Source organism: Pongo abelii, chromosome 5 (assembly GCF_028885655.2).
Source record: "Pongo abelii isolate AG06213 chromosome 5, NHGRI_mPonAbe1-v2.0_pri, whole genome shotgun sequence".
NCBI classification, from domain to species: Eukaryota; Metazoa; Chordata; class Mammalia; order Primates; family Hominidae; genus Pongo; species Pongo abelii.
In genome coordinates this window covers 53,295,449-53,322,218 of record NC_071990.2, presented here as the reverse complement: position 1 = coordinate 53,322,218, position 26,770 = coordinate 53,295,449, and the positions used below count along the sequence as shown (strand labels likewise).

Below are 26,770 nucleotides of genomic sequence, written 5' to 3'. Positions count from 1 at the left end.
ATACAGTATACCCACCTAAATGTGAATTTCAGATAAACAGTAAATAATATTTCAGTATAATCTGGTTTCATACTGTGTTTGGAACATAGCTATAACTAAAAAATTATTGATTGTTTGCCTGAAATTCACATTTACATGGATGTCCTATATTTTATTTGGCAACCCAGTAAGAAAAGGGTGGCATCAGCTTGCCCTTCACAGACATCCCCTCCCAGCTATGCTCACAATAGAGATTTTTCAGTTGCCCTAGTCTTTGCATCCAACTCATGAAAAAAAGCATCTTTAAAAAGCCAGCTTCTGCTGACTTGCAAAAAGAGCCAAATCTGGGTGAAATGTATTGTTTAAACTTTAATTGCCAACCTTGAAAAGGAACATATTAACCAGTTTCTTCTGATAAGCAGATCACTTGCCTCATGTCTTAGAATCCAGTAGGTGGCCCCTTGGCCATGAAATGTGTGGGAGTTGCTTTTCCCTAACTTGACCCTTCTTCCAGTGGGAGGCAACTATTGAAAGGAACAAAGTGCTTATAAATACATTAGGACCTGGAATTCAGTTGCCAAGCCAGGACGGTGGCAGCGTTTAACAAAGTAAGTACTGATCTTATAAATCTCTCTACATTGCCTCACATGCTCCTTTCTATCCTCCTAGAAAAATATGCTAATATGTATCCTTAGCACAAGGAAAAGTCTGTTTTTACTCATATCGTGCCATCTTGGTGTGTTTGGGTGACAGTTCAAGAATTGTTTGTTTCTTTTCTGTTGGATATATCTTTACAGAAATGTAAAAATGAAGAATTTAGAAAACCAGGGCCTCAGAATTTAATGGTATGGGAAACAATGGCATGAGGAGAAAAAAGAAATGGTAGCATTTTAAACAATCTGAGAATAATCAGTGCTGGAAGAAGTGGCAATGTATGCAAAAATTTCTTTCTCTATATAAGTAGTCAAAACACAAGTGTTGTAAGTTGTGATACTGTAATACTATATTGGCTGTGAAAATTCAAAACTAAGGTTTATTATAACTAGAATAAATTAGTTTGAATATCAGGAGGACTAGATTCTAGTTAAGCCTCTGCCACTAATTAGCTTGACGACAAGTCATATTCTGTCTCTGGAGTACTACCAACTCATGGCAAATCTAGAGGATAGCTAAGAAAGAGGCTCTGACTGTTGATGCCCTTTGAACTGTGTAATTCTTTGAATGGAGATCTGTCCCGCCCACTCTAGGATGTTTCTAGGCATCCCTGGCCTCCACCTATCTGATTTGTATCCCCCTCTCCATCCCCGCAGATGTGACAACCCAAAATGTCTCTAGACCTTGTTCAATGTCCTCTGGAGCAGAGGAGCAAAATCCCCCTGGTTGAGAACCATGGGACTACATGACTTCATGGGGCTAAGCAAGGCTGTGTTACTGATGTGCCCCACTGCTTGGACAGTCACTGAAAACTTCCTGTTAATCCAGGTGGACTGATTAGTGAATATCATTAACCTCTGTACAGGAGCTAAAAAGGAAAGAGATAGAGAAACAGAGAGCCACCATATGACAGATTTGATATAAGTCTGGATTCATATAAAAATTTATTGCTACTAGAGTTCTATGGACAAAATATAGAGATCTAGAAATATGGATAGATAGATAATAGATGATGAAGAGACAGATTACTGACAGATGCATAGAACGATTGATAGATAAAATAATACATACATGGATGGGTAGACAGATAAGGATTATAAATAGATACATATACATAGATTGTTGATAGGTAAAATAATTGATGGATAGATAGATCAAAGAAAGAGGATCCATGGGCTACTCAATGTGTCCAGAGACTCACCCATCTTCCAAGCACTGGGACAAGAGCAAACACCCATTGCTGAGTTCCTACTATGAATTTTTTGTACATTATCTCATTTAACTTTCTCAACAGCCCTCAAAAGCAGAAATAACTACCTCTACTCTAAGAAGAGAAAATTGAGGCTCAGAGACTAAACAACCTACAGCTTTTATGAACCTTGTAATGGGAGGAGTCATGGTTTATCTCATTCTCTCTTCTCTCCGATAAGAAACAGTGTCACTGGGACCACCTCAGAGACGTAACTCTTTTAATTTACTCCTGGAATTACCATTGCTTATATTCCTTTCAAATTAAGCCCATTTTTAATTGATGTAAATACAGTTATACTAGTCTTCAACTCACTCTGGATTTTAGGTTGTCAAAGTAGAGAAAGACACACTTTTATTACTTTTTTCTTCCAAGCAAGCCCCTGAAAAGTTGCTAAAAGTAAGAACTCATGAATTAGATGTTCCCCTCTCACCCTCTCCTTCCAACATTTAGTTGGCTAATATACTCTGAATAGAAAAATATAAAACAACTTCTCAGACAGGAGCAGAGAGCCAGATTATGGGGTGGAGTGGAAAAGCTCTGGACCTGCAATCAGAAGGAGTTCAGGCTGATCCAACACTCACTAAGTGTGCAGCATGAGACAGGTGCTTTAGCTTTCTGAAACTCAATGTGCCCATTGAATGGCTATTAGGAGCCATTTCCCAGGATTGTTGCAGAAGGTAGACACACTCCCTAGATACTGATCATGAATGAGGAGCATGTGTGTGTGACCCATAGCAAATCCTTGAGCTCTCTGGTTCTCATTTTCTGTTGACCCAACAAAGTTCAATGGTAACCTCTGCCCCAGTCTTAGCCTGACCCTTGGAAACCTCGTACTGAGAGGCGATATGTTAGTTATCAGCAGGAGTGTTGTAATAAAATGTTATGTAAGATAAAAATTCATTTCCTTTTGAAACATGATCCTCAATCAATGGCTAAGGGAGCTTAGTGTGGGGATTGGAATCACGACACTGTGAACTCTAGTCCATAACAATTAAACAACCACACCCCACACTTTTGTGTGAACTTCACTCTCCCTTTCTTTCTGCTGAATAATGCTATTTCCATTTCCCAAGTTAGGAAAGTGCAACATCAAAATATCTAATCACAGAACAGGTGAGTTGCCACATTTTAAAATGTAGACATTTAAAAGATTTTGATGTCTATTTATGCAGCCAACAAACATATAAAAAAAAGCTCATCATCACTGGTCATTAGAGAAATGCAAATCAAAATCACAATGAGATACCATCTCATGCCAGTTAGAATGGTGATCATTAAAAAGTCAGGAAACAACAGATGCTGGAGAGGATGTGGAGAAATAGCAACACTTTTACACTGTTGGTGGGAGTGTAAATTAGTTCAACCATTGTGGAAGACAGTGTGGCGATTCCTCAAGGATCTAGAACTAGAAATACTATTTGACCTAGCAATCCTATTACTGGATATATACCCAAAGGATTATAAATCATTCTACTACAAAGACACATGCACATGTATGTTTACTACAGCCCTGTTCACAATAGCAAAGACTTGGAACCAACCCAAATGCCCATCAATTATAGACTGGATAAAGAAAACGTGGCACATATACACCATGGAATACTATGCAGCCATAAAAAAGGATGAGTTCATGTCCTTTGCAGGGACATGGATGATGCTGGAAACCATCATTCTCAGTAAGCTATCACAAGAACAGAAAACGAAACACCGCATGTTCTCACTCATAAGTGGAGTTGACCAAGGAGAACACATGGTCACAGGGAGGGTAACATCACACACTGGGACCTATAGTGGGGTGGGGGGCTAGGGAAGTGATAGCATTAGGAGAAATACCTAACGTAGATCACGGGTTGAAGGGTGCAGCAAACCAGCATGGCATGTGCATACCTATGTAACAAAGCTGCACGATCTGCACATGTACCCCAGAATTTAAAGTATAAAAAAAAGATTTTGATGTCTAAATTTAAGTCATACATACTTTTGTAGAAGTACATCAGTTGACGGCGGGTGCAGTGGCTCACGCCTGTAATTCCAGCACTTTGGAAGGCTGAGGCAAGTGGATCTCCTGAGGTCAGGTGTTGGAGACTAGCCTGGCCAACATGCTGAAGCCCTGTCTCTAAAAAAAATACAAAATTAGCCGGGTGTGGTGGCATGTGCTGGTAATCCAAGTTACTTGGGAGGCTGAGGCAGGAGAATCACTTGAAACTGGGAGGCTGAGGTTGCATGAGCTGCAATTGCGCCATAGCACTCCACGCTGGGAAAAAAACAGTGAAACTCCATCTCAAAAAAAAAAAAAAAAAAAGAATTACATTAGTTTTTAAAGGCAAGTATATTTTTCTTCTAAACTCAACAACCATAAAACTTTTCAAGAAGAATCTTAATGTTTAATAACAGAGCTGGGGGGTTGGAGAAAAAATGCAACTGTTCCTAAGTCCTGACACTGGAACTCCTGCTTTCAACGAGTCCTGTGTCCTTCCATTCACATTCATGATACAATTAGTTGCATCTGTCCGTGCAGCCATTGGTTTTCATTCTCTGATACTCTGCTATGTTCCACCTCCCAAACAGCCTGGGATAGAGCAAGGGCTATCAAACTTCACTGATGAGCCCAGTCAATTTATCTCTAACCATTTACAATGACCAAGTGAGCGTGCACACATGCAAACATCCATACACACAACACACAAATAACTGAAACTAACAACTCGTGAAATATTACTTACCCTTCAACGTGTCATGCTCGCTGATATTTTCTATTCTTTTCTATTTTATTTTAAAAAGTAGCGAGGTTTCACAATCTGCTGAAAGATTACCATGCATATTTGAGAAACGCTAACATAGAAAATAAGACTCGGTCTTTAGTTTTTAACAGCAGTGAGTCTGCATCCCAGATCCACCACTTAATCTGGGTAAGTTACTTTAAAAACCTCAGTGTCCTCAACTGTAAAATGAGAATAGCAACAGCCTTTCACCTTAGGTGATTTTTGTAGGACAAAATGAGAGAAGTTTAGAAGAATGGCCAGGGTGTGACTGACGTTGAACAAATGCTAGCTCCTTCCATATTGCAAAATTAATGCAGCAACATCTCTTCTTCCAGCTTATAAAACAAAATGCACCCCATAGAGTTAGGATACAGAATTCCAAAAGAAGCAAGGGATTAACAATCTCTGTCTGTTGAAAGAATTTGGATCTTCTAGCCACAGTTAAACAAGTCTGAGGCCTAATTTCTCGTTTTGATCAAATGCAGTCTCACAGCCAAAGAGCTGAAGAGTGACTTAGCTCCCAGCCTGTCCTCCCTGTCAGTGACATCCTCTGGTTTCATGGCCAGTTCATGGGTTTCCAGGGCCTTCACCCAGCTGGCTTCCAGGAGTGACTTCATTTTAGTCCTTGGTGTAGATATTCATGTCCATCACCAACCAGAGTGTGACTGTGAACATTGTATTTCTCTGATGTTCCATTTCATTAACTAAAAAATGGAGAAAACAACCATTTCATGGGACTATAAGGAGGGTTAAAGATGTAAAATATTGAAAGGGACTAGCATTGAGGAAGAATCATTAGGAAGTTTTCAATAAATATTAGTTCTTGAATTCTTCCTCTTCCCATTAACTCCTATACATGTATTATTACCACATACTCTCACTTCTTAGGTTGCCAAGAAAAGTCACAGTTAAACAATGAAGACTTGAGACTGTTTTGCTGGAATCTGAGGGTGACCACTGATGGGTAACAATTTGAGCCAAGAAAACATTCCAGGAACTCCTTCAACCCAGTCATGAAGAAGGCAGGTTCTTCTTTAGCATTTTTTGTGGTTTTCAACCACACATCCTAAAGTACATTTTTGATTCTATGGTTTCAATTATTCATTCATTCATTCAGGCTTAGAGAAACCTCCAGGAGACTGCTATCATGGCAGAGAAGCCCAAGCTCCACTACTCCAATGCACAGGGCTGAATGGAGGCCATCCGGTGGCTCCTGGCTGCAGCTGGAGTAGAGGTAGGTTCTGAGTTAGGTCATCTTAAGTTGGATTTAAAATTGCATTATCACATACTTTTCCCACAGAAACTATGCGATGATTACTTACTGAAGCATTATGCCTTAAATAAACATGGACTGTAATTAAGAAAAAGATGAATAGATTTGACCTAAAAATTGTTAAAATTTATTCTCATCTAAGAGCATACATATTAAAATACAATTAAGAAACTAATCAAAAAGTGTACAAATTAAGTGGATTAAAATTTAAACAAACTGTGAAAAATAATTTATGGCATTAGAAACATGAATATTGACTGAATATTCGATGACACGAAATAATTATTGTTAATATTTCATGTGTGATAATGTACTATGGTTATCTTTAGAATAGTTTATGTGTTTTAGGAAAACACATTGAAGTATTTAAGGATTAATCATATGGATCTGGGATTTCTTCGGAATTATTACAAGAGGAGAAGTAGGTGGGCATAAATATAACATCACATTGGTTTTGGTTGATAATTATTGATTCTAGGTGAGAAGTATAAGGAGAATTTTTATGCTTTTCTGTTTATTTTTATTCATGTTCATAATTTCCACAATAAAAAAATAAAAATACATAATATTAAAAAATGGCTGTAGTTAGACATAAAATGCAAACTATAAATGAGAGGTGTAAGGGAGTGGATTGTAACAAACTACCTATTAAAGATTGGCTACATTCACAGCAATTATTTGTTGAGCACTTATTAATTCCAGGTTCTGTACTAGGTCATGGAGATAGACGGTGAACAAGACAGACACAGTCCCTGCCCTGGGGCGGCCTACATGTCTATGAGGATGCAGACAAGTAAACACATGGTTAAAATGAAGGTGGAGGCTTCCAGAACACCCAAGCATTCCCCAGTGTTACCTGGTCATCCTCCCAGTGTATGAGTAGGAAATGCTGGGAGGTGTCTGTGGGACTCCGCTGAGTGCTGCCCTCTAGAGGTGTCACTGAGAAAAACACTTCCCAGTCCAGACCAGAGTCCTTCAGCGACTGCCTCAGGGTTTTCCTGGGAAGTGAGTCATGGACAAACTCAGGAAATCTTGTCCCTCGGGTGACAGCAGAAAAGGAGGGTTTCAGGTGAGGTGGCGTCCTGTGAAGGGAACTTCTAGCGCGCCCCTTCAGCCTCACAGCGCCGTGTGGACCTGAGTCTCCGAACGGTACTTTGTGCATTGCTTCACGAAGGCTTGGGACTTTAGCCTCACCCTTTCTCAGTTCTATGAAGAAATAAGCACATAAGAAATCCAAACACTACCATTCTAGGTTGTTTCCTTTGTACAAATGAATACCCTGTTTCACTGTCACCCAGACATCAGCTCTGCAGCTCAGGGATGTGGTCAGAGCCCAGGTAGGAAGAGTTCAGCAGGAGGGAGGGCGGGGCAAGGCTGGGAGGAACCCAGGATCCCAGGTCTCCATCCAGCCTGACTGAAGGCGGGGGCAGGGCTGACTGCAGACCTTGCTCAGGCTTCGGGGGTCTCAGTGCCCTAAGGCTGATGATTACAACCCAGTCCTCACATCCCACTTGCCAACCCCACCCCACCTCGGCTACCCTCCTGCCTGAACCACCCACCGTTCCTTAGGTTTGTCCTGAACTGGATGCCTTATTAATTGCTGGCACACACCCCCATGACCTCTAGATCCTGGTCCTGTGTGATCATAGATCCACAACAAATTCTGTTCCATTGAGCAACCCAGAAACGCCCAAATTCCTGATCTTTCACCATAAAGAACTCCATGAAAGTGTAATTAGCCACTGCAAACACCGCTACTATTTATTACTTGATGTATGTGGGTCAGGCCCTGTATCATGCATTTTGAAACATTACAAAATTCCATTTAAGAAAATATTATATTCCCATTTTGCAGATTAAAAATCTAAGGCTTGAAGATTTTAAGCAATAATTCCTAGATCATACAGCTATTTTGAGGCAGAGTCAAGATTGGAACCAGATCATAACAACATTGAAATCCAGAAAACCTTGATAACTTTTGCTTAGACTTTTGGTTTGATAGATTCTGCCTATTTAAGTCAACTGCATCATTATGTAATAACTGAATTTCATATCTGTATTAAATACCTGCTTCCACTTATAGCTTCTGGTCAGATTGAGACAGCATCGTTGCTGGCTGCCATTTCCACCAAAGTGACTTGCCTCAGGACAAGGTGGAATTTACTCCAAGGTTTAAGTTACTGGATGTAGATCAAGAACTAAGTATAGTTTCAAAATTCTAAACATAACTTATATTTAATGAGAAGTTACTATACACCTGCTACTTTTCTAAGTGCTTTGCGTGACCTTGTGATTTAATCTTGATATCAACTTATACCATAGGTACCGTTAAGTATACCCATTTCATAGATTAGCATACTCAGACACAGAGAGTTTTGGTAACATGTCCAAAGTTAAGAAGCCAGTACATGAAAAATGGTGATATTGAACCCACAAAACCACATCAGAAACCAGAGGTTTTCATGAAAAATAAGTTAGTGTGGGACTCTAATTCCTTTATTAAATTGAGAATTTTACCCTATTGGTCCCATGTACTTCAGAAGAGAAAATTATAGTTGCAAGTGTTAAAGCTGTGCAACTGCTGCAACTTATTTCACCCTTAGCAGGGTTCCTGAAAAGTGGGGTGATATAAATTATAGCAAAGTCTCCTTGGTGGCAGAATATTTGATGGCCATTAGCCCATGGCATACCCCACACTAGGGAGACACAAGGTTGTGGTCTGATCTCACCCGGAGACACAGGCTTTCCTAAGATATGACAACACCATAACTAGGAGAACTGCTCAGTGCCTTCTCTCCAGTGATGTCCCCTCTCAAAACATGACCTAATCATAGACATTCATGAGATCAGGGTGGCGGTGAACTAAAAGATTGAGCAGCTATGTGCTGTGTCCCATTCACTTTTCTCAATGAATTAGGTCTAAACTTCCAAATGGCCATGACCAGCCCCCTCTATGTATCCTGCAAAACTCAGAAATCTTATATTCTCCAAATCATGCACCAGATAGGGGCCATTCAAGGTCACAAGTCCATAATAGAATTAACTAAGAAGAACCCATTTACTGTTTCTGCTTCCAGTTTGAAGAGAAATTTCTAGAATCTGCAGAAGATTTGGACAAGTTAAGAAATGCTAAGATCAATCTCTAAGTAACTCTGATGAGGGTATCTAGTAGAAGGTACGGAGGAACGTTGAGGAGCCGGGAATGCCTATGTGTGTGGGGGGTGATATTTAGTCATGGTGGACAGAGAGAAAGTGGTTAAAATGGAAGGGATGTGGCTCCTTGATCAGGTGTGGCGACTCTTTCCAAGCTAAAAGGACCAGACCTCTCAGAGTATTTGTTAGAGGAATGATATCCCACCCCCGGGGGAAAGCCCTTTCTTTGTTTTCATGCTTGGGGCACCATCAGTGAGCTGTGGTTATCAGCACAGGATCCCATACAGCCCTCCCCATCCAAGCACACGCAAGAACATGCACTAGATGAAAGGAGGAGAAATCGACGTGGCCATTGCCTTGAGGTTTCTCTTTCATCGGGGGGCATGACAAAGTAACACTGCGGCACTATTGCAGGCTTTGAAGAGCAGAAAAATAGACCCTTACATTAAAAACCTCTCAGAACCTGCCTTAAATGTCACAAACACCATGAGACTTACCCTGCGAACTTCCCATTTTAAATGGCACCCTGTTGCCAGGCCTATTGTAACTTGTCCCAACCTCTTCCTAAAATATCCATGAAGATAAATCAACACAAAAAATACAAGAGTCCTACTATGTATCTGGAGGGGAAATAAAAACAAAAATGAAGTAACAGGATAAAAAGTAAAAGGAAGCTTCTTAAGAAAAAGAAGAACTACAGGAAACTTTTTAAAAATGTTGTTTGGGCCGGGTGTGGTGGCTCACGCCTGTAATCCCAGCTCTTTGGGAGGCTGAGGCAGGTGGATCTTTTGAGGTCAAGAGTTCGAGACCAGTTTGGCCAACATGATGAAATCACATCTCTACTAAAAACACAAAAATTAGACAGGTATGTTGGCGCACGCCTGTAATCCCAGCTACTCAGGAGGCTGAGGTAGGAGAATTGCTTGAACCCAGGAGGCGGAGGTTACAGTGAGCTGAGATCGTCCCACTGCACTCCAGCCGGGGTGACAGAATGAGACTCTGTCTCAAAAAACAAAACAAGGAAAAAAGTTGTTTCAAGTGAAATCTTACCAGGCAATAATTTCTTTTTCATTTCACAAATTTAGTCATTTCCATAACCATTTTTTTCATCCTGAAAGGGTGAGTTTGATAGACATTTCATTCTCCTTTTTTTTCCTTCTTTCTAAGATGGGAGTTTGCTGTTCCAGCAAGTACCAATGGTTGAGATTGACGGGATGAAGCTGGTGCAGACCAGAGCCATTCTTAACTACATTGCCAGCAAATACAACCTTTATGGGAAAGACATGAAGGAGAGAGCCCTGTACGGTATATTTTCTGTTCTTCCATCCACAGAGAACACAGAGTGATTTAAGTCCTTCCTTGAGTGGGTGGGACCATGGCAGGGCATCATGACCAGCAGCAGGCTGGGTCTTGGGCATGCACGCTGAGGTCCAGTTTTGTAGAGTCCCATGGAGATGTGGGAACAGTGAACATGGGGAGGGTTCAGGCAAGGGTGATTCTAGAAGAGGATACAGTCCATGGATCCTGCAACCTGACAGAGGTTTCCAAACACTTATAAACCCTATGAACTGAGGAGGATGGGGAATCATGATTCAGGTACTCAGACCTTCAGAGGCTAGACTCTAGCCAACAGAGTAGGGCAAGGCATAGAATGTCTGAGAGTCTGTAGATGAAGGCCTGGGGAGGGAAGGTTGCAAATAAGCTGAATCTCAGGTCCCAGTAATTCCAAGAATCATGACCAGGAACCTAAATTACCAACCAATTATATGGACTAGAACAGTTGAGTAGGGCTAGTAGAGGCTGGTGCCCAGGATAATGGGGTTACCTTGGCACATGGATAGAAGGCTGAAACAGCCAGGTTGATTCAATACCAACAAAGCCCTGGGGTCTCCTCTCTGTTTTGATGAGACCGCATAATTCCAAATAAATCCTGAATGGAACTGTTGGCAGCTCCACAAAAACTTTAACATAGTATTACCAATGACCCAGCAGTTGCTCTAGTAGGCATATCCCCAATCAAAAATACATCCACACTAAATTTTTTACATAAATGAACAATGCAAATAACAATATTCATAGTATTCAAAAAGTGGAAACAACCCAAATATCCATCAATCAATCAACGGAGGAGAAAACATGCCTTAGCCATGCAATGGAAAGATATTTGGTCATGAAAAGGAATGAAGTACCAATGCATGCTACAAGACGGTTAAACCATAAAGACATGTTACATAAAAGAAATGAGACACAGAAGGCCACGTATTATAGGTTTCTTTTCATATGAAATGTCCAGATATTCAAATCCATAGAGGTAGAAAGTAGATTAGTGGTTGCCTGGAGGTAAAGGAGTGGGGCTTGGAGATAAATGAAGAATACCACTAATGGTACAGATGTCCTTATCAGGGTGATAACAATAATTCCAGAATTAGACTGTGATGATTTTTACAGAATTCTGTGAATCCACCAAAAACCACTCAATAGTGTAATTTAACAGGTTGCAATTACAGTATGTGAACATACGTCAATAAAGGTCTTGTTTTAAAAAGTATTCTGAAACTCTAGTTTGACACAAAAGAAGAAAAGTTTGCACTGGTTGTAACTGTACAGAGAATTTCACCAGGGAAGGGGATTCTTAGGTGGGGTCTCAGAAAAGGCACACATGGCTAGAGTTAGGCAACAGCACATGGAGAGGGCTGTGGAAACATGTTTCATGGGTGTAATTGGAAGAACTGCTAATATAGGGCACAGGAGCCCTGGGAACTGTAAAATGATGAGAGAGGACAAGAAATATGGCTGAGATGGCTGTGCCAGGGATTCTTTTAGGATTACTTAGAGGGCAGGTCTTTGGCCATTTGACTCACACTAAGTTCATGCACAGAACAAGCCACAATTGAGATGATAAATCCTGGCACAGCATCAGTGGGTACCGGCAGTGATTCCACCAATTTCTGTCATGACCGTGACCACCGATGCTCTTGGTACCTGTATTGGTCATGTGTGTAACAAAATTTAGAGATCTATCTACCTTGATAGGTTGTTTTAAAAAATAAATGTTAATATACATGTAAAAATGAGAACATAATGACTAGAGTATAAAAGGCACTCACTGGAGGTGAATTACTTTGCCACCATCTGACCCTCTATTCTCTTAGGTTTTTATAAACCTATAAAATCTAAGGTAAAAGGCATTTGACGGTTTGGTTGTTTTTGTCTTTCAGGATTGATATGTACACAGAAGGCATAGTAGATTTGACTGAAATGATCCTTCTTCTGCTCATATGTCCACCTGAGGAAAGAGATGCCAAGACTGCCTTGGCCAAAGAGAAAATAAAAAATCGCTATTTCCCTGCCTTTGAAAAAGTAAGTGAAGCTGTTCAGTGTTTTGGGGAACTGAGTTTAGAGGCCAGTAGAAAAATAGTGGCTGGGCATTCCTGGGGCCACTGACCTTCACTTTCAGTGAGACTTCCTGAGCACCAAGGCAGCACTCTGACTCTCAAGGCATCTTATGCAAATAGACTTGGAGGAACAATTGCACCACTTATACCCAAGCTACGATTTTCCAGTAAAATTTTAATTCACAGACCCCAACATTAAATTCTGTGTTCAACAAAATTTCATATTCATAAGTAGAACATGGGCTGTGGAAGGCTCTGGAACCCCATGGACTTTGATGGAAGAAGAACATGATGAAAGTGATCCATCAGAAAATATTCGGGCACCCTGTGTAGGAAGACAGGAAACCAATTGCCCAACCAGAGAATATTGCAGTGTTTCAGGGATCAGTATTTTTTAAAAGGAGAGTGACTGTGGGATGCAGAGGAAGATTCTGTAAAATGCATTTTATAGTAAGTTGCAGACATCAGTGCAGTTCACCCCTAAACGCTTCAGCTTGCAAATTATAACAGAGTGCCGGTTAGGAACCAGAGTCGATGCTGTAAGAAACATGATGAATTCAGGTTCACCCAGGTTTACTTCAGAACCCAGGGAGATAGAGCAGGGAATGAGGAGAGCAGACAAGGAGAAACGAGGACTCTGAAATAGTCTCCTTCTGGGGGAGGAGTGTTGTTGTGAAGGTGGAGTCACTGCCCAAGGGAGATTGGAGAGGGAGGGAGCAGAATGTAGAGCCATGTCCTGAATGTGAGGGCTCCACGCTGTAGGGCCTGGGGCAAACAGAACATGTGGTGGCAGGTGCTAAGTCCTTGGTGCATGTGGAAGAAGCAAGCTGGGTGGGTCGTGTAGACGCCACAGTGATGTGGATGAGAAGAGAAAATGGTAGCCTGGGCTCCAACCAAGCAGTGAGCAGAGTTACAGTTCTTACTCTCTCATTCATTCAGATAATGTGGAGAAAGCTTGGGATTTCTGAACCCATGCAATAAGGCAACAGAGGTGGGGAAAGTCAGGGTGGAGGGGCTCTGAAAGAAGCAGGGGTCCCAGCCTAGGTGGGCATGTGTTCCTGATCTGATTCCTCCCATTCTCCAGGTCTTAAAGAGCCATGGACAAGACTACCTTGTTGGCAACAAGCTGAGCCGGGCTGACATTCACCTGGTGGAACTTCTCTACTACGTGGAAGAGCTTGACTCGAGTCTTATCTCCAGCTTCCCTCTGCTGAAGGTGACCCATTTCACAGCCCAGAGAGGCAGCCCCATATCTTTTATATTGGGATTTCATATCTGGGCCCTGGGACTGACCACGTTTTGACCCCACCCTTCTCCAGCCCTTCAGTGCCCCCAAGGTCTCCAAAATCAGCTTCCAGGCTCCAATTTTGAGGAATGAAAACACTTTTGTTCTGGAAAGGAAATTTGTGATGCATGCTACCCCATGAAGAGTATTTTGCCTTTTATCATGGAAAGGACCCAGCGCCCAGCAGCTCTCCCCATCCCTCTATTTCAATGTGGTTTCTGTTCCTGAGTTCTCTGTGATGTCTTTTATCCCACATGTGCCCTTGTCTTCCCGCATTGAGTCGGTCTGAGCAGAGCCCTTTCCATCTGGTTTCCTGCCTGGGCTCCGGCTCCTTTTGTCAGACATTGTGTTCCTCTCTGCACAGCTCTCCTAGCACTCTGCCCCCCACACTGTATCTCTCACTGAGAAAAGGTGGTCCCATGGTTTGTGTTTAATGTTTTCTATAACGTTTTCCTTTCCAACTCATTTCCCCATAGTTTTACTTCTGCTTAGAGACTGATCTGTGTTAGCATCTCACAGGCACATTGATTTTTCTTGTCTTTTACAAGAGCCACAAATCTACAGGATTAATATGTAAGGAGAAAGATAGGGATGACTAAACTGATTAAAACTTCAAGACATCTTTGGGGAAAATAAAGTGAGCTACATGTTATTCCTCTTATCTTCATTTCTCACTGGGTGTCTGTTTCTGCCTCCATGCTGGTACTCATGGAGGGGACTCGCTTGGTCTTTGGCATGAGGGGCTCAGATTCCCTGGGTCATCTTAATGGTGGTGGCAGGCCTTGGCTTCACTCTGAGGCTGTGCTTTGTGGATTACAGGCCCTGAAAACCAGAATCAGCAACCTGCCCACGGTGAAGAAGTTTCTACAGCCTGGCAGCCAGAGAAAGCCTCCCATGGATGCGAAATATTTAGAAGAAGCAAGGAAGATTTTCAGGTTTTAATAAAGCAGCCATGGAGGCCAAGAACATGCCAAACCAATATTCTAAAGTTTGCAACAATGAAGTGCTTTACCTAAGTGTGGATTGTGCCTCTTGTAAAGCTAATAAGCTCTTCCCAATTACATGCTAATTAAAGAATGAATAACTCTTATTTGTCGACTTAGCTAAAATTGATTTGTTTTCATTAGGATCTGATATGAATTCAGATTTCCAATCTCCTCCTAACCTACCACTTTTTGGAATTAAAAATTTGGTAAAAAAGAAGAAACTATAGATTATGTGGTTTGTTTGACTTTTCGAAGAATTGTCCTGTAACATTTGTCATACAATCTATTAAAATGTCAATGTAGAAATGCACTTCTGACATTTTCAGGTATGCACAGGAGAAGAGTTACCATCCTGGATAATGGCATAAAGACATTTTCTTCTTTTCCTGAACAGTCATTTTATTTCTGATAAAAGCATTCTTTCTGATGCATTTGCAAAACTACGATTCTGTCTGCTGTGGATTCCTCAGTTTTCTAGGAGGTGAGGAAATATTGAAGAGCAAACAGACCCACCCTCTGCTCTCAGGCCACCCTGTTGTCCCTTACAGTGCGTGTGCTCCTGGCTCATCCTCACTCTGCTCCTTAAGGCACTGTGGGGGCCACTGTCATGAACATTCCCTCAGTTCCCTCAGTGCCACTCAGGCCTGGGCTGCCAAGATACAGATGGTATATGTGAATTACATATAAGTAACTACTATATGCAAAATCATTTTTCTGTGGTGTGTCATTGTGCCAGAGTGCTTAGATGAGGAGTACTTTCTAGCTCCACCCACATACTGGGCCTATAATGTTAATCTCCCCTGGAACACCTGGGCTTCTGCAATTTGAGCTCTCCTGTTAGAATGAGCTTCCCCACAGTTGGCAGGGGTGGTTGAGGGAGCAGACACACACAGGCTTCCTACCTGCAGCTTCACTTTGCTCTAGTCTCTTCTCCACTTACAACCAGCATAGCTTTTCTAAAATACAAATTGGAAAAAAAAAAAAATCACAGAATTCTGCAGTGAGTCCTGACTGCATATAGAAGGTATCCTCACACCCATCCTTGCTCCTTGATCTCCAGCCCAATCCACCCTCTGAGCATGGTGGGGCCTCTTGCCTTCCTGCCTGGGTGCATTTGCTAGCCCTGCCTGGCAAGCTCCTTCCCAGTGGACACACTTAACACTACCTCATTGCTTCCCAGGAGTGCTGGGCCGTCCTCTGCCCTCCACAGAGCCCCAGTGAGCCTCTAATAACACCTGAGGGCCACTGTGTTTGCTCCCCTGTACTGTGAGCTCGTGGTGTGGGGCTTGGCCTGCTGGGTCCCCAGTGCTTCATCACCAATGGACAATGACATCTGCACAGACCCATACACAGCTCTATGCACCTCCAGAACCTGGGTATATGAGACTGGGCTTTGAGAACTCACAAACCCCCACACACTCTACCTGTCTCTATTCTTTCATTAATCTCTAAAAAATGGACTCATATCCTTCAAATGTTTTGTAAGGACCTTGCTTGGATGCTGACCAAAATAAACAAACTGCTAAGAAATTTTTATGGGACACGTGAACTAGAATGCTGAAACTTTGATGAAATTAAGAAATTATAGAATTTTAATATGATAAAGGATTATCATAATAAACATAATCATAGTGTGATTGTGTTCAGAAAGGAAATTCTTCCTTGCTAGAGATGAATACTAGTATTTACAGATGAAATGATATGCTATCTGGGATTTGCTTGAAAAGAATCCCCTGGTAGTGGAGGGAGTACATGGGAGTTTGCATCATTTTCTTGTGGCTCTTCTCACAGATTCCTACAAACTACAAACTGGGTGGCTTGAAACAACAGAAATGCATTTTCTTACAATTCTGAAGGCCAGAAGTCTGAAGTCAGGGTGCGAGTAGGGCCACATCCCCTGAAAGTTCTAGGGAATAATCCTTCCCTGCCTCCTATAACTTCTGGGAGCTCCTGGCATTTCTGGACTTTCATGGGTCGTGGCCACATCATTCTACTTTCTGCCCGGGGCTTCCAGCACCTCACCCCCTGCCTGTCTGTGTTTTCTGTTCTCTATGTTGCAGGTGAGAGGTGACAACGTGCTAGCAGCCCTCGCTTGCTCTCAGCACCTCTTTGGCCTCTGTGTCCACTCTGGCCACCCTTGAGGAGCTCTTCAGCCTGCTGCTGAACTGTGGGAGCCCTTCCCTGGGCTGGCCAAGGCCGGAGCCGGCTCCCTTTGCTTGAAGGGAAGTGTGGAGGGGGAGGCGCAGGTGGAAACCAGGGCTGCATGCAGCGCTCTCTGGCCAGCCCGAGTTCCCGGTGGGGGCGGCCTCAGCAGGCCCCGCACTCAGAGTGGCCACCTGACCCCGGGCAGTGAGGGGCATAGCACCCGGGCCAGCAGCTGCAGAGGGTGCGCCAGGTCCCCCAACAGTGCCGGCCCACCCGTGCCGCACTCGATTTCTCGCCGGGCCTCAGCCACCTCCCCTCACGGCAGGGCTCGGACCTGCAGCCCGCCCTGCCTGAACCCCCCTCCAGCGCCCCGCCCCCACTGGCTCCCATGACCCCGGAGTCTCCCTGATGGGCACAGCCCCCTGCTCCGTGGCTCCCGGTCACATCGACCGCCCAAGGGCTGAGGACTGCCGGCGCAGGGCACAGGGCGCAGGACTGGCAGGCAGCTCCGCCCAAGGCCCCAGTGCGGGATCCACTAGGGGAAGCCAGCTGGGCTCCTGAGTCGTGTGGGGACTTAGAGAACTTTTATGTCTAGCTAGGGGACTTGGAGAACTTTTATGTCTAGCTGGAGGACTGTATATGCACCAATAAGCACTCTAGCTCAAGGTTTGTGGATGCACCCATCAGCACTCTGTATCTAGCTAATCTGGTGGGGACTTGAAGAACTTTTATGTCTAGCTGGGGGATTGTAAACGCCCCAATCAGCACTCTGTATCTAGCTAATCTGGTGGGGACTTGGAGAACTTTTATGTCTAGCTAAAGGATTGTAAATGCACCAATCAGCATTCCGTGTCTAGCTCAAGGTTTGTAAACGCACCAATCAGCACCCTGTCAAAACGGACCAATCAACTCTCTGTAAAATGGGCCAATCAGCTCTCTGTAAAATGGACCAATCAGCAGGATGTGGGTGGGGTCAGATAAGGGAATAAAAGCGGGTTGCCCTGCGAGGAGTGGCAAGCCCACTGTGGTTTGTTTCCAGGCTTTGGAAGCTTGGATTTTTTTTTGCTGTTTGCAGTAGATTTTGCTGCTGCTTATTTCTTGGGTCTGCACCGCTTTTGTGAGCTGTAACACTCACCACGAAAATCTGTAGCTTCACTCCTGAAGCCAGCGAGACCTTGAAACAACTCCAGAGGCGCCACTTGGTGATACTCAAGGCGAAGGTATGCAGCTTCACTCCTGAAGCCAGTGAGACCACGAACCCAGCAGAAGGAAGAAACTCCAGACACATCTGAACATCTGAAGGAATAAACTCCGGACATACCATTTTTAAGAGCTGTAACACTCTCCCACGAGGGTCTGCGGCTTCGTTATTGAAGTCAACGACACCATGAACCTACCAATTCTGGACACAGGGACGCTTGTCATTGGACGTAGGGTATATCTGGATATACCAGGATGATCTCGTCTCAAGTTCCTTAATTTCATCTGCAAAGAGCCTTTTTCCAAATCAGGTTGCATCTAAAGGACTCAAGTATTTGGACATGAACATACCTTTCTTGGGAGCCAACATAACTTAATCCACTACCTTGTATCGATGAAGAAATGTTGCTGGCAATTGATGAATCCAGGTCATGGGTACCTTCAGGCTTGTTATATTACTCTCTCTACTTTAGTATTTGCTAGAATTTTTCCCTGTAAGTTTTAAAACTATCTTATTTTAGGAGTTCTCACAATGTCCAGGTTTTGTCCCAGACAATAAGGACTGGACTCAAATAAGAAGGCAGCTCTGCGCTCAGGAGCTCAAGGTCTAGAGAGAAATCTGATATTGAATACATCATGTCAAATTAATGTAGGGAAAGACACAATAGAGAAAATACAGTAGGAGCTGAAAGTAGAATATTCCAGTCAAGACAAATACCATGTGCAAAGGCCCAGAGGCCAGGAAGGGTGTTTTGAGCAATGCAGAGAGGAAACACTATAAAAATGGGGTGGTCAGATTTGGCGGATAAGATACAGGACACCCAAATAAATGTAAATTTTTAGATAGATAATGAATACTGTATTAGTATAAACATGTTTCCTACAGTGTTTGGGACATACTTATACTAACAAAAGACTGATCCTTTGCCTAGAATTCATATTTACCTGGGTGCCGTGTATTTTGTGTGGCAACCCAGTAAGAGAAGACTTCCAGAGTGCCATCAGCCTGCCCTTCAGAAACATCCCCTCCCAGCTATGCTCCCAGTAGAGATTTTTCATCTGCCTTAGTCCTTACATCCAAGTCATTAAAAATGAGCATCTTCAAAAAGCCAGTTTCTACTTATTGTAAAGAAAGCAAAATCTGCTGAAATTTGTGGTTAGACTTTTATTGCCAACCTTCAGAAGGAACATATTAACCAGTTACCTTGTGATAAGAGGATGACTTGCCATTTTTCTTAGAATCTAGTAGGCAGTCCTGCGGCCCTGAAATGTGTGGGAGTGGCTGTTTTTTAACTTGACTCTATTCCTTTCAGTGGGAGGAAGCTATTGAAATGAACATGTGGTTTATAAACTACATTAGGACCTTAAATTAAGTTGTTGAGCCCCAAGGGTGACAGCCTTTAACAAAGCAAATACCGATCTTAGAAATCTCCCTATATTACCTCATGACCTCCCATCTGAGTCACTAGAAAAATACTTTAAAATGTGTCCTTGGCACAAGAAAAATCTGTTTTATACTCATATTAATGCCTTCTCTGTGTGCTTGAATGATAGTTTAAAAGTTCTGCATTCACTTGCTTTTGGATACATTGTTTTAACTTAAATAATAAACAGAGACCCTTTCAAATAAAAGATATTTATTTGAGAGCTAAGTGTTGTAATGGGTATATGTTTGTCATAGTCAATTACGTATGTATTCAGGGAAGTTAAGGAAGAAAAAGGTTTTTATATGAAAAAATAAGGATTAAATAAACGTTTTGAAATACTCATCAGTCACTGCAAATATCAATAACAAGGGTAATGCCAGGCCAAGTTTAAACAAGCAGTTGATGGGCAAGTGTCCTAACAGAAGTATTCTAAGATTGTGATGGCCTTTGTTCAAGGTTGTGTTTTTTGTAGTTTGTTTTGTTATCAGATAAAGAGTAAGAACATTCTCTTTTTTTTTTTTTTTTTTTTTTTTTTTGAGACGGAGTCTTGCCCTGTCGCCCAGACTGGAGTGCAGTGGCACCACCTCTGCTCACCCCAAGCTCCACCTCTCAAGTTCATGCCATTCTCCTGCCTCAGCCTCCCGAGTAGCTGGGACTACAGGCGCCAGCCACCACATCTGGCTAATTTTTTGTATTTTTAGTAGAGACAGGGTTTCATCATGTTAGCCAGGATGGTCTCAATCTCCTGACCTCGTGATCCACCCGCCTCAGCCTCCCAAAGTGCTGGGATTATAGGCGTGAGCCACCGTGCGCGGCCAGAACGTTTTCTTTATGGCCTTTTTCAGCTATGTTTGTCAGAGTTTCCCTAACATTGTGACTCCTTTCGACTCTGACAACTCTCACAAATGCAAAAATGAAGAATTTAGAAAACTAGACAGTGAGAATTTAATGATAGTAGAAAAATTAATGTCATGAGGGGAAAAAATAGTCATGATGTCATTTTACGTAATATAAGAATATGATCATTGCCAGAGGGAAGGTAGGTGTTTATGCTAAAGTTACATTCTCTAGACAAGTAATCAACACACAATTATTGTGAATTTACGTTTGGCAAGATCACAGACTTGGGAATTCCCGATGACTGGTAAAAGGGACATACAACTGGACAGTTCCATGTCTGCAGTTGCTTCTCCAAACCTCCATCTCCTGCTCAGCAAAGAGACACCAACACCTGCCAAACACAATTCTAATTTACAACTTGATGGTAGATATCACGCATTAATGCTTCCTTCAGGAAGTGCTTTGTGATTTGTTGTCAAGTGTTGATGCCATTGGCTTTTCAATATTTCTTTAAGGTTGCTATGCTCCAAAAGGCAGGCAGAATGTTTTGAGAGCAATTTTCTAGAACTTACAGGTGAATCTAAGTCTTTAGAACTTTTAGTTCTATAAAGGAAGATGACCTAGATTAATGACTAACAAAATTAAAAACAATAATGCCCTTCTTGTGAATTTTCAGATTCCTGAGTCAACAAATATCTGTTAATCCTTGTCCTTTGCCCAATTAAACACTTGCCTGGTAACCTTGCTCTTTCCAGATTCCTCCTTCCTTAGTCCTTCTGGGTCTACTCAGTGAGCCACACCCATATCTTTATTAATTCTGTAAAATTGTAGAAAATTGAGTCTGATAATCAGGATTGGCTGATCCATTATCTTGAATCTATTATTTGATTTTTGTATTTAATTTTTTCTATATCACTTGATTTTCTCAAGGAAGTTCAAAAGATGAAATTATAGAAATCTCTGTGACTGCTAAAATGTCTAGCATTGCTGTGTGACCTATCCAGGTATCAGTGATGCTGTGATACTACCATGTGCAATACACTGTGCTAAAACATACTGTGAGACCTCTCTGCTCTTTGGGAACCTCACAATTTAGTAGGGACACAATGTGTGTATAAGTAACTGTAATACTTTGTAGCTGTGAAAATTCAAAATTAAGGTTGATTTATAATAGGAAAAAATTAGTTTCTGAATGTCAGGAAAACTAGAATCTGAATCAGTCTTTCCCACTAATTAGCTAAACGACAAGTCACATTGTCTATCTAGGGTTCAACCAACTCACAGCAAACCTTGAAAATGGCTAAGGAAAAGTCTCTCATCTTACCCTTGGCACCCCTTGGGATGGGTAATTCTTTGGGTGCAGGGGCTGTCCTGTTCAGGATAGGATGTTCCAAGGCATCACCGGCCTCCACCTACCTATGTTGAAGCACTACCCACCACCTTCTGCCTTGATGTGACAACCAAGAATGTCTCCAGATATTCTGAATGTCCTCTGGGGTATGGGAGCAAAATATTTTCTGGTTTGGAATCTGCAGACTACATGACTTCTCAAGTATTAAAATTCAGAAGCTGATAGAATAACTAAATAATTACTGCAGCATATAACTAGCTTTGTTTTTCTTTGTTTTAGAGACAGGGTCTTGCTCCATGGCCCAGGCTGGAGGGCAGTGGCACAATCATGGCTCACTGCAATCACCACCTCCTGGGCTCAATCAGTTCTCCCAGCTCAGTCTACTGAGTAGCTGGGACCACAGGTGCACGCTATTGCACCTGACTAATTTGGTTTTTTTTGTAGAGACGTGGTCTGCTAGGTTGCTCATGCTGCACTCAAGCTCCTGGCTCAAGTGATCCTCCCACCGCTGTCTCCCAAAGTGCTGGGATTACAGGTGTGAGTGACCACACCCAGCCTTTATAACTAGTTTTTAAAATGCACCGAAAGGAATCCAGCTAATATGTATGGTGCCGTTAGAATATAAGTCAACAATGTCCCGGAATAAATGTTTAATAGTGGGGAAAAATGTAAAGGAAAGATTAGGAGCTTCAGTGATGCCCTCCTTTTGGATCCAAATGTGAGACCTGTCCAGGCTATAAAATAATTCACAGGAAAAAAATGTGACACCTGATATAGTTTGGCTCTGTGTCCCCACCCAAATCTCATGCTGAATTGTTATCCCCAGTGTTGGAGGTGGGGCCTGGTGGAAGGTGATTGGACCATGGGGTGTTTTCTAATGGTTTTGCATCATCACCCTAGTGCTGTCTTCTGATAGAGTTTTCATGAGATATGGTTGTTTGAGAGTGTGTAGCACCTTCCTGTTCACTCTCTCTCTCTCCTGCCAGCCATGTAAATATGTGCTTGCTTCCCGTTTGCCTTCCATCATGAATCGTAAGTTTCCTAAGGCCTCCACAGAAGCAGAAGCCTGTACAGCCTGCAGAACTGTGAGCTGATTAAACCTCTTTTCTTTATCAATTACCCAGTTTCAGGTATGTCTTTATAGCAGTGTGAGAATGGACTAATACAAGAAACTGGTACCAGAAAAGTGGGACATTCCTATGAAGATACCTGAAAATGTGGAAGCAGCTTTAAAATTGGGTAAGGAGCAGAGGCTGGAACAGTTTGGAGGGCTCAGAAGAAGGCAGGAAAATGAGGGTAAGCTTGGAACTTCCTAGAAACTAGTTGAAAGGTTGTGATCAAAATGCTGATAGTGATTTGGACAGTGAAGTCCAGGCTGAGGTCTCAGACGGAGATGAGAACTTTTTGGGAATGGGAGTGAAAGTCACTCTTGCTATGCCTTAGCAAAGAGACTGGTAATATTGTGCCTCTGCTCTAGAGTTGTGTGAGACTTTTAACTTGAGAGATGATTTAGGGTATCTGGTAGAAGAAAATTCTAACCTGCAAAGCATTCAAGATTTAGCCTGCTGTTTCTAACAGCACATGTTCATATGTGTTCACAAAGACATGATCTGAAATCTGTCATTGAATCTGAATGAATCAATGTGAAATTGAAACTTAATATTTAAAAGGGAAGCAGAGCATAAAAGTTTGGAAAATTTGCAGTCTGATCACGTGGTAGAAAAAAAAATCCCACATTCAGGGGGTGAAATCAAGCCAGCGGCAGAAATTTGCAAAAGTCTTAGTTGTTAACATACTGTTCCTTTTGCAAAAGTTTGGAAATTTGCAAAAGTAGCTAAATGTTAACAGCAAAGACAATGGGGAAAATGTCTCCAGGGCATGTCCAGGGCTTTGTGACAGCCCCTCCCATCACAGGCCTAGAGGCCTAGGAGAGAAAACTGGTTTTGTGAGCCAAACCCAGGGCCCTGCTGCTCTGTGCAGCCTCGAGACATGGCATCCTGTGTCCCAGCTGCTTCAGCTCTAACCATGGCTATAAAGGGCCCCAGATACATCTCAGGCCACTGCTCCAGAGGGTTCAAGCTGTAAGAAGCTTTGGCAGCTTCCATGTGTGTTAAGCCTGCATGTGCACAGAGAGCAAGAGTTGAGGCTTGGGAGCCTTTGCCTAGATTTCATAAGATTTAAGGAAACACCTCGATGGCCAGGCAGATGCCTGCAGCAGGCGTGGAGCCCTCATGTAGAACTTCTACTAGGGCAGTGGGGAAGGGAAAAGTTGGAGCTCCCACACAGAGTCTCCAATGGGGCACTGCCTGGTGGAGCTATGAGAAGAGGGCCATTGTACCCCAGACTCCAGAATGATAGATCCACCAACAGCTCGCACAATGCATCTGGAAAAGCTGCAGGTGCTCAACACCAGCCAGTCAAAGGAGCCTAGGGAATGTATCATGCACAGCCACAGGTGCAGAGCTGCCCAAGGCCTTGGGAGCCCACCCCTTGCATCAGTATGGCCTGGATGTGAGACAAAGAGTCAAAGAAGTCAAAGAAGACTATTGTGAAGCTTTAAGATGTAATGACGTCCCTGCTGGATTTTGGATTTGCATGCAGCTGGCAGCTCTTTTATTTTAACTGACTTCTCCCTTCTGAAATGAGACCATTTACCCAATGCCTGTACTCCTATGGTATCTTGGAATTAACTAACTTGTTCTTGATTTTACAGGCTTGTAGGCAGAAGGGACTTACCTAGTCTCAGATGACACTTTGGACTTGGGCTTTTGAGTTAATGCTGGAATGAGTTAAGACTTTGGGGGACTATTGGGAAGGCATGATTGTGTTTTGAAATGTTAGGGGCCAGGGGTGGAATGATATTGTGTAACTCTATGTCCCTACCCAAATCTCATGTTGAATTATGATCCCCAGTGTTGGAGGTGGGGCCTGGTGGGAGGTGATTGTATCATGAGGGTGGTTTCAGTGGTTTAACACCATTCTCCTACTGCTGTCTTGTGATAGCGTTCTCATGAGATCTGATTGTTTGAAAGCATGTGGCACTCACTCCCTCATTCTCTCTCTCCTGGCAGCCATGTGAAGATGTGCTTGTTTCCCCTTCACCTTCTGCCATGATTGTCACTTTCCTGAAGCCTCCCCAGAAGCAGAAGCCTGTACAGCCTGCAGAACTATGAGTGGATTAAACCTCTTTTCTTTATCAATTACCAGTCTCAGGTAGGTCCCTATAGCAGTGTGAAAATGGACTAATACAACACCCATGTGAGAAGATACTGAAATGACAAGAAATGCATGTTGTAAGGCAATGTTTGCACAAGAATGAGGATTGATACTAATTTGAAGGGTAGGAAGGCAGACATTTGGGAGGTACAAAATCTACTGAACCTGCAGATTGAGATGCTACCCTGGAAAGAAGGAGCCCACCTGGGCAGAAGGGCAAGAGTCCTCAGTTTTCTCAGCCTGGCAGCCTTCTCCCCTTTCTCTGATTTGCTTGATTAACAGAATCATGATTCCCGGGTTGAAATTTCTAGGAATCCTTTAAAGTGAAATCACTGCTGCGCACATTCTGTTCTGTCAGTTGGCCAGAAGCCTGTTATTCTGACTAGATCTAAACCACTTTAGGGCAGAGACCAAATCCAACCAAATATTTTTTTGCTACAAGCCATCACCATTGCTTGAGACACCGAAACAGCTCAATCAATGTTAGGCAGTTTGAATGAAACTTTTTAAAAGAAGGAAATATGCTGAAAACAAGAAATAGAAGAAAGATTAGCAAAATGTCTGCATTTTCAGGTAAGGAACAGGATGCTATAGAGGAGCAACCGTTTTCATCAAGTATTGAGAGTGAGACCCTGCCCAAGAGCTATAAATAGCTGTAGAGAAAAGCAGTGAGGCTCGCTCTCACTCTGCTGGAGTTTATGCAAAGTGGGCCTGAGAACAGGATAGATTCACAGTGCTCAGAGCAGGGAGTGGGTGGTAGCTGGGCCTGGCCTGAGGAGAGAGGCCCACCAGGTGCAGGGTATGGGAGCCTTTTTCTGGGTTATAAAATGTCTGTTTTTCCAGGTTATAAAACAATCTGGGAACCAGGTCTGCTGCAGTCTAGGAGTTAAGTAAGGCTGTGTTAACGATGGGTCAGGCCTCCCTGAACCTTCACTGAAAACTTTGTTAACCCAGGTTGACTGTATCAGGGACTATCATTAACCTCTATACAGGAGCTTTAAAAAAGAGACTCATTATATGACTTATTAGAAAAGAAATCTAGATGTACATAAAATCTTATTTTTACCAGAGCTTGATGGGTTAAGAGAGAAAGAGAGAGAGGAGACTCATGTGCTACCCAGTGTGTTCAGAGAGACTCATCCACATCCCAAGAAGTGGGGGCAGGAGGTCACTCTCATTATTCAGTTCCTATTATAAATTTTATATACAATATTTCATTTAACTTTCTCAACAGCCCTCAAAGATAGATATAACTATCCCTATTTTGAAAGGAGAAACTTGAACTCAGAATTTAAAGAGCCTACTGAGTTTATGAACCTCATAATGGAAGGAGTTGTGATTTATCTCAGTCTCCCTTCTCTCTGATAAGAAACAGTAATTAGGACCACCCAGGGACCAAGAGTAAATTAACTCTAATTTACTACTGGAATTTCACCACTTATATTCCTTTCAAAACAAGCCCATTTTCTAGTTGAGGAAAATACAGTTATACTAGTCCTCAACTCACTCAAGTTTTTAGGTTGCCAAAGTAGAGAAAGAAACATTTTTATTATTATCATTTTCTCCAATCACGCTCCTAAAAAGTTGCTAACAGAAAGGAACTCAAGATTCAGATGTCCCCTTCTCACCCTTCCCTTCCAATCTTTAGTTGGTTAATGGAGTCTGTATGGGAAAATATGAAACAATTTCTGAGATAGAAGCAGAGCCAAGCTTACAGGGTGGAGTAGAAAAGCTCTGGACCTGCAATCAGAAGGAGTTCAGGCTGACTCAACACTCACCAAGTGTGCAGCGTGGGCCAGTCACTTTAGCTCTCTGAACCTCAGTGTGCCCATCTTTAATTAGGATATTAGGA

The 26,770-nt window shown here is 42.6% G+C and overlaps 1 protein-coding gene across 1 annotated transcript; it reads left to right on the top strand.

The window, feature by feature from the left end:
- Positions 1-5,794: 5,794 nt before the first annotated feature.
- LOC100445831 (glutathione S-transferase A5) lies at positions 5,795-15,041 on the top strand. Its single transcript, XM_063725279.1, is given in 6 exon segments — positions 5,795-5,881; positions 8,998-9,048; positions 10,240-10,373; positions 12,292-12,433; positions 13,553-13,684; positions 14,573-15,041. Coding segments are annotated over 6 exon segments (669 nt in total). The 3' UTR covers positions 14,696-15,041.
- The last annotated feature ends 11,729 nt before the right edge of the window (positions 15,042-26,770 follow it).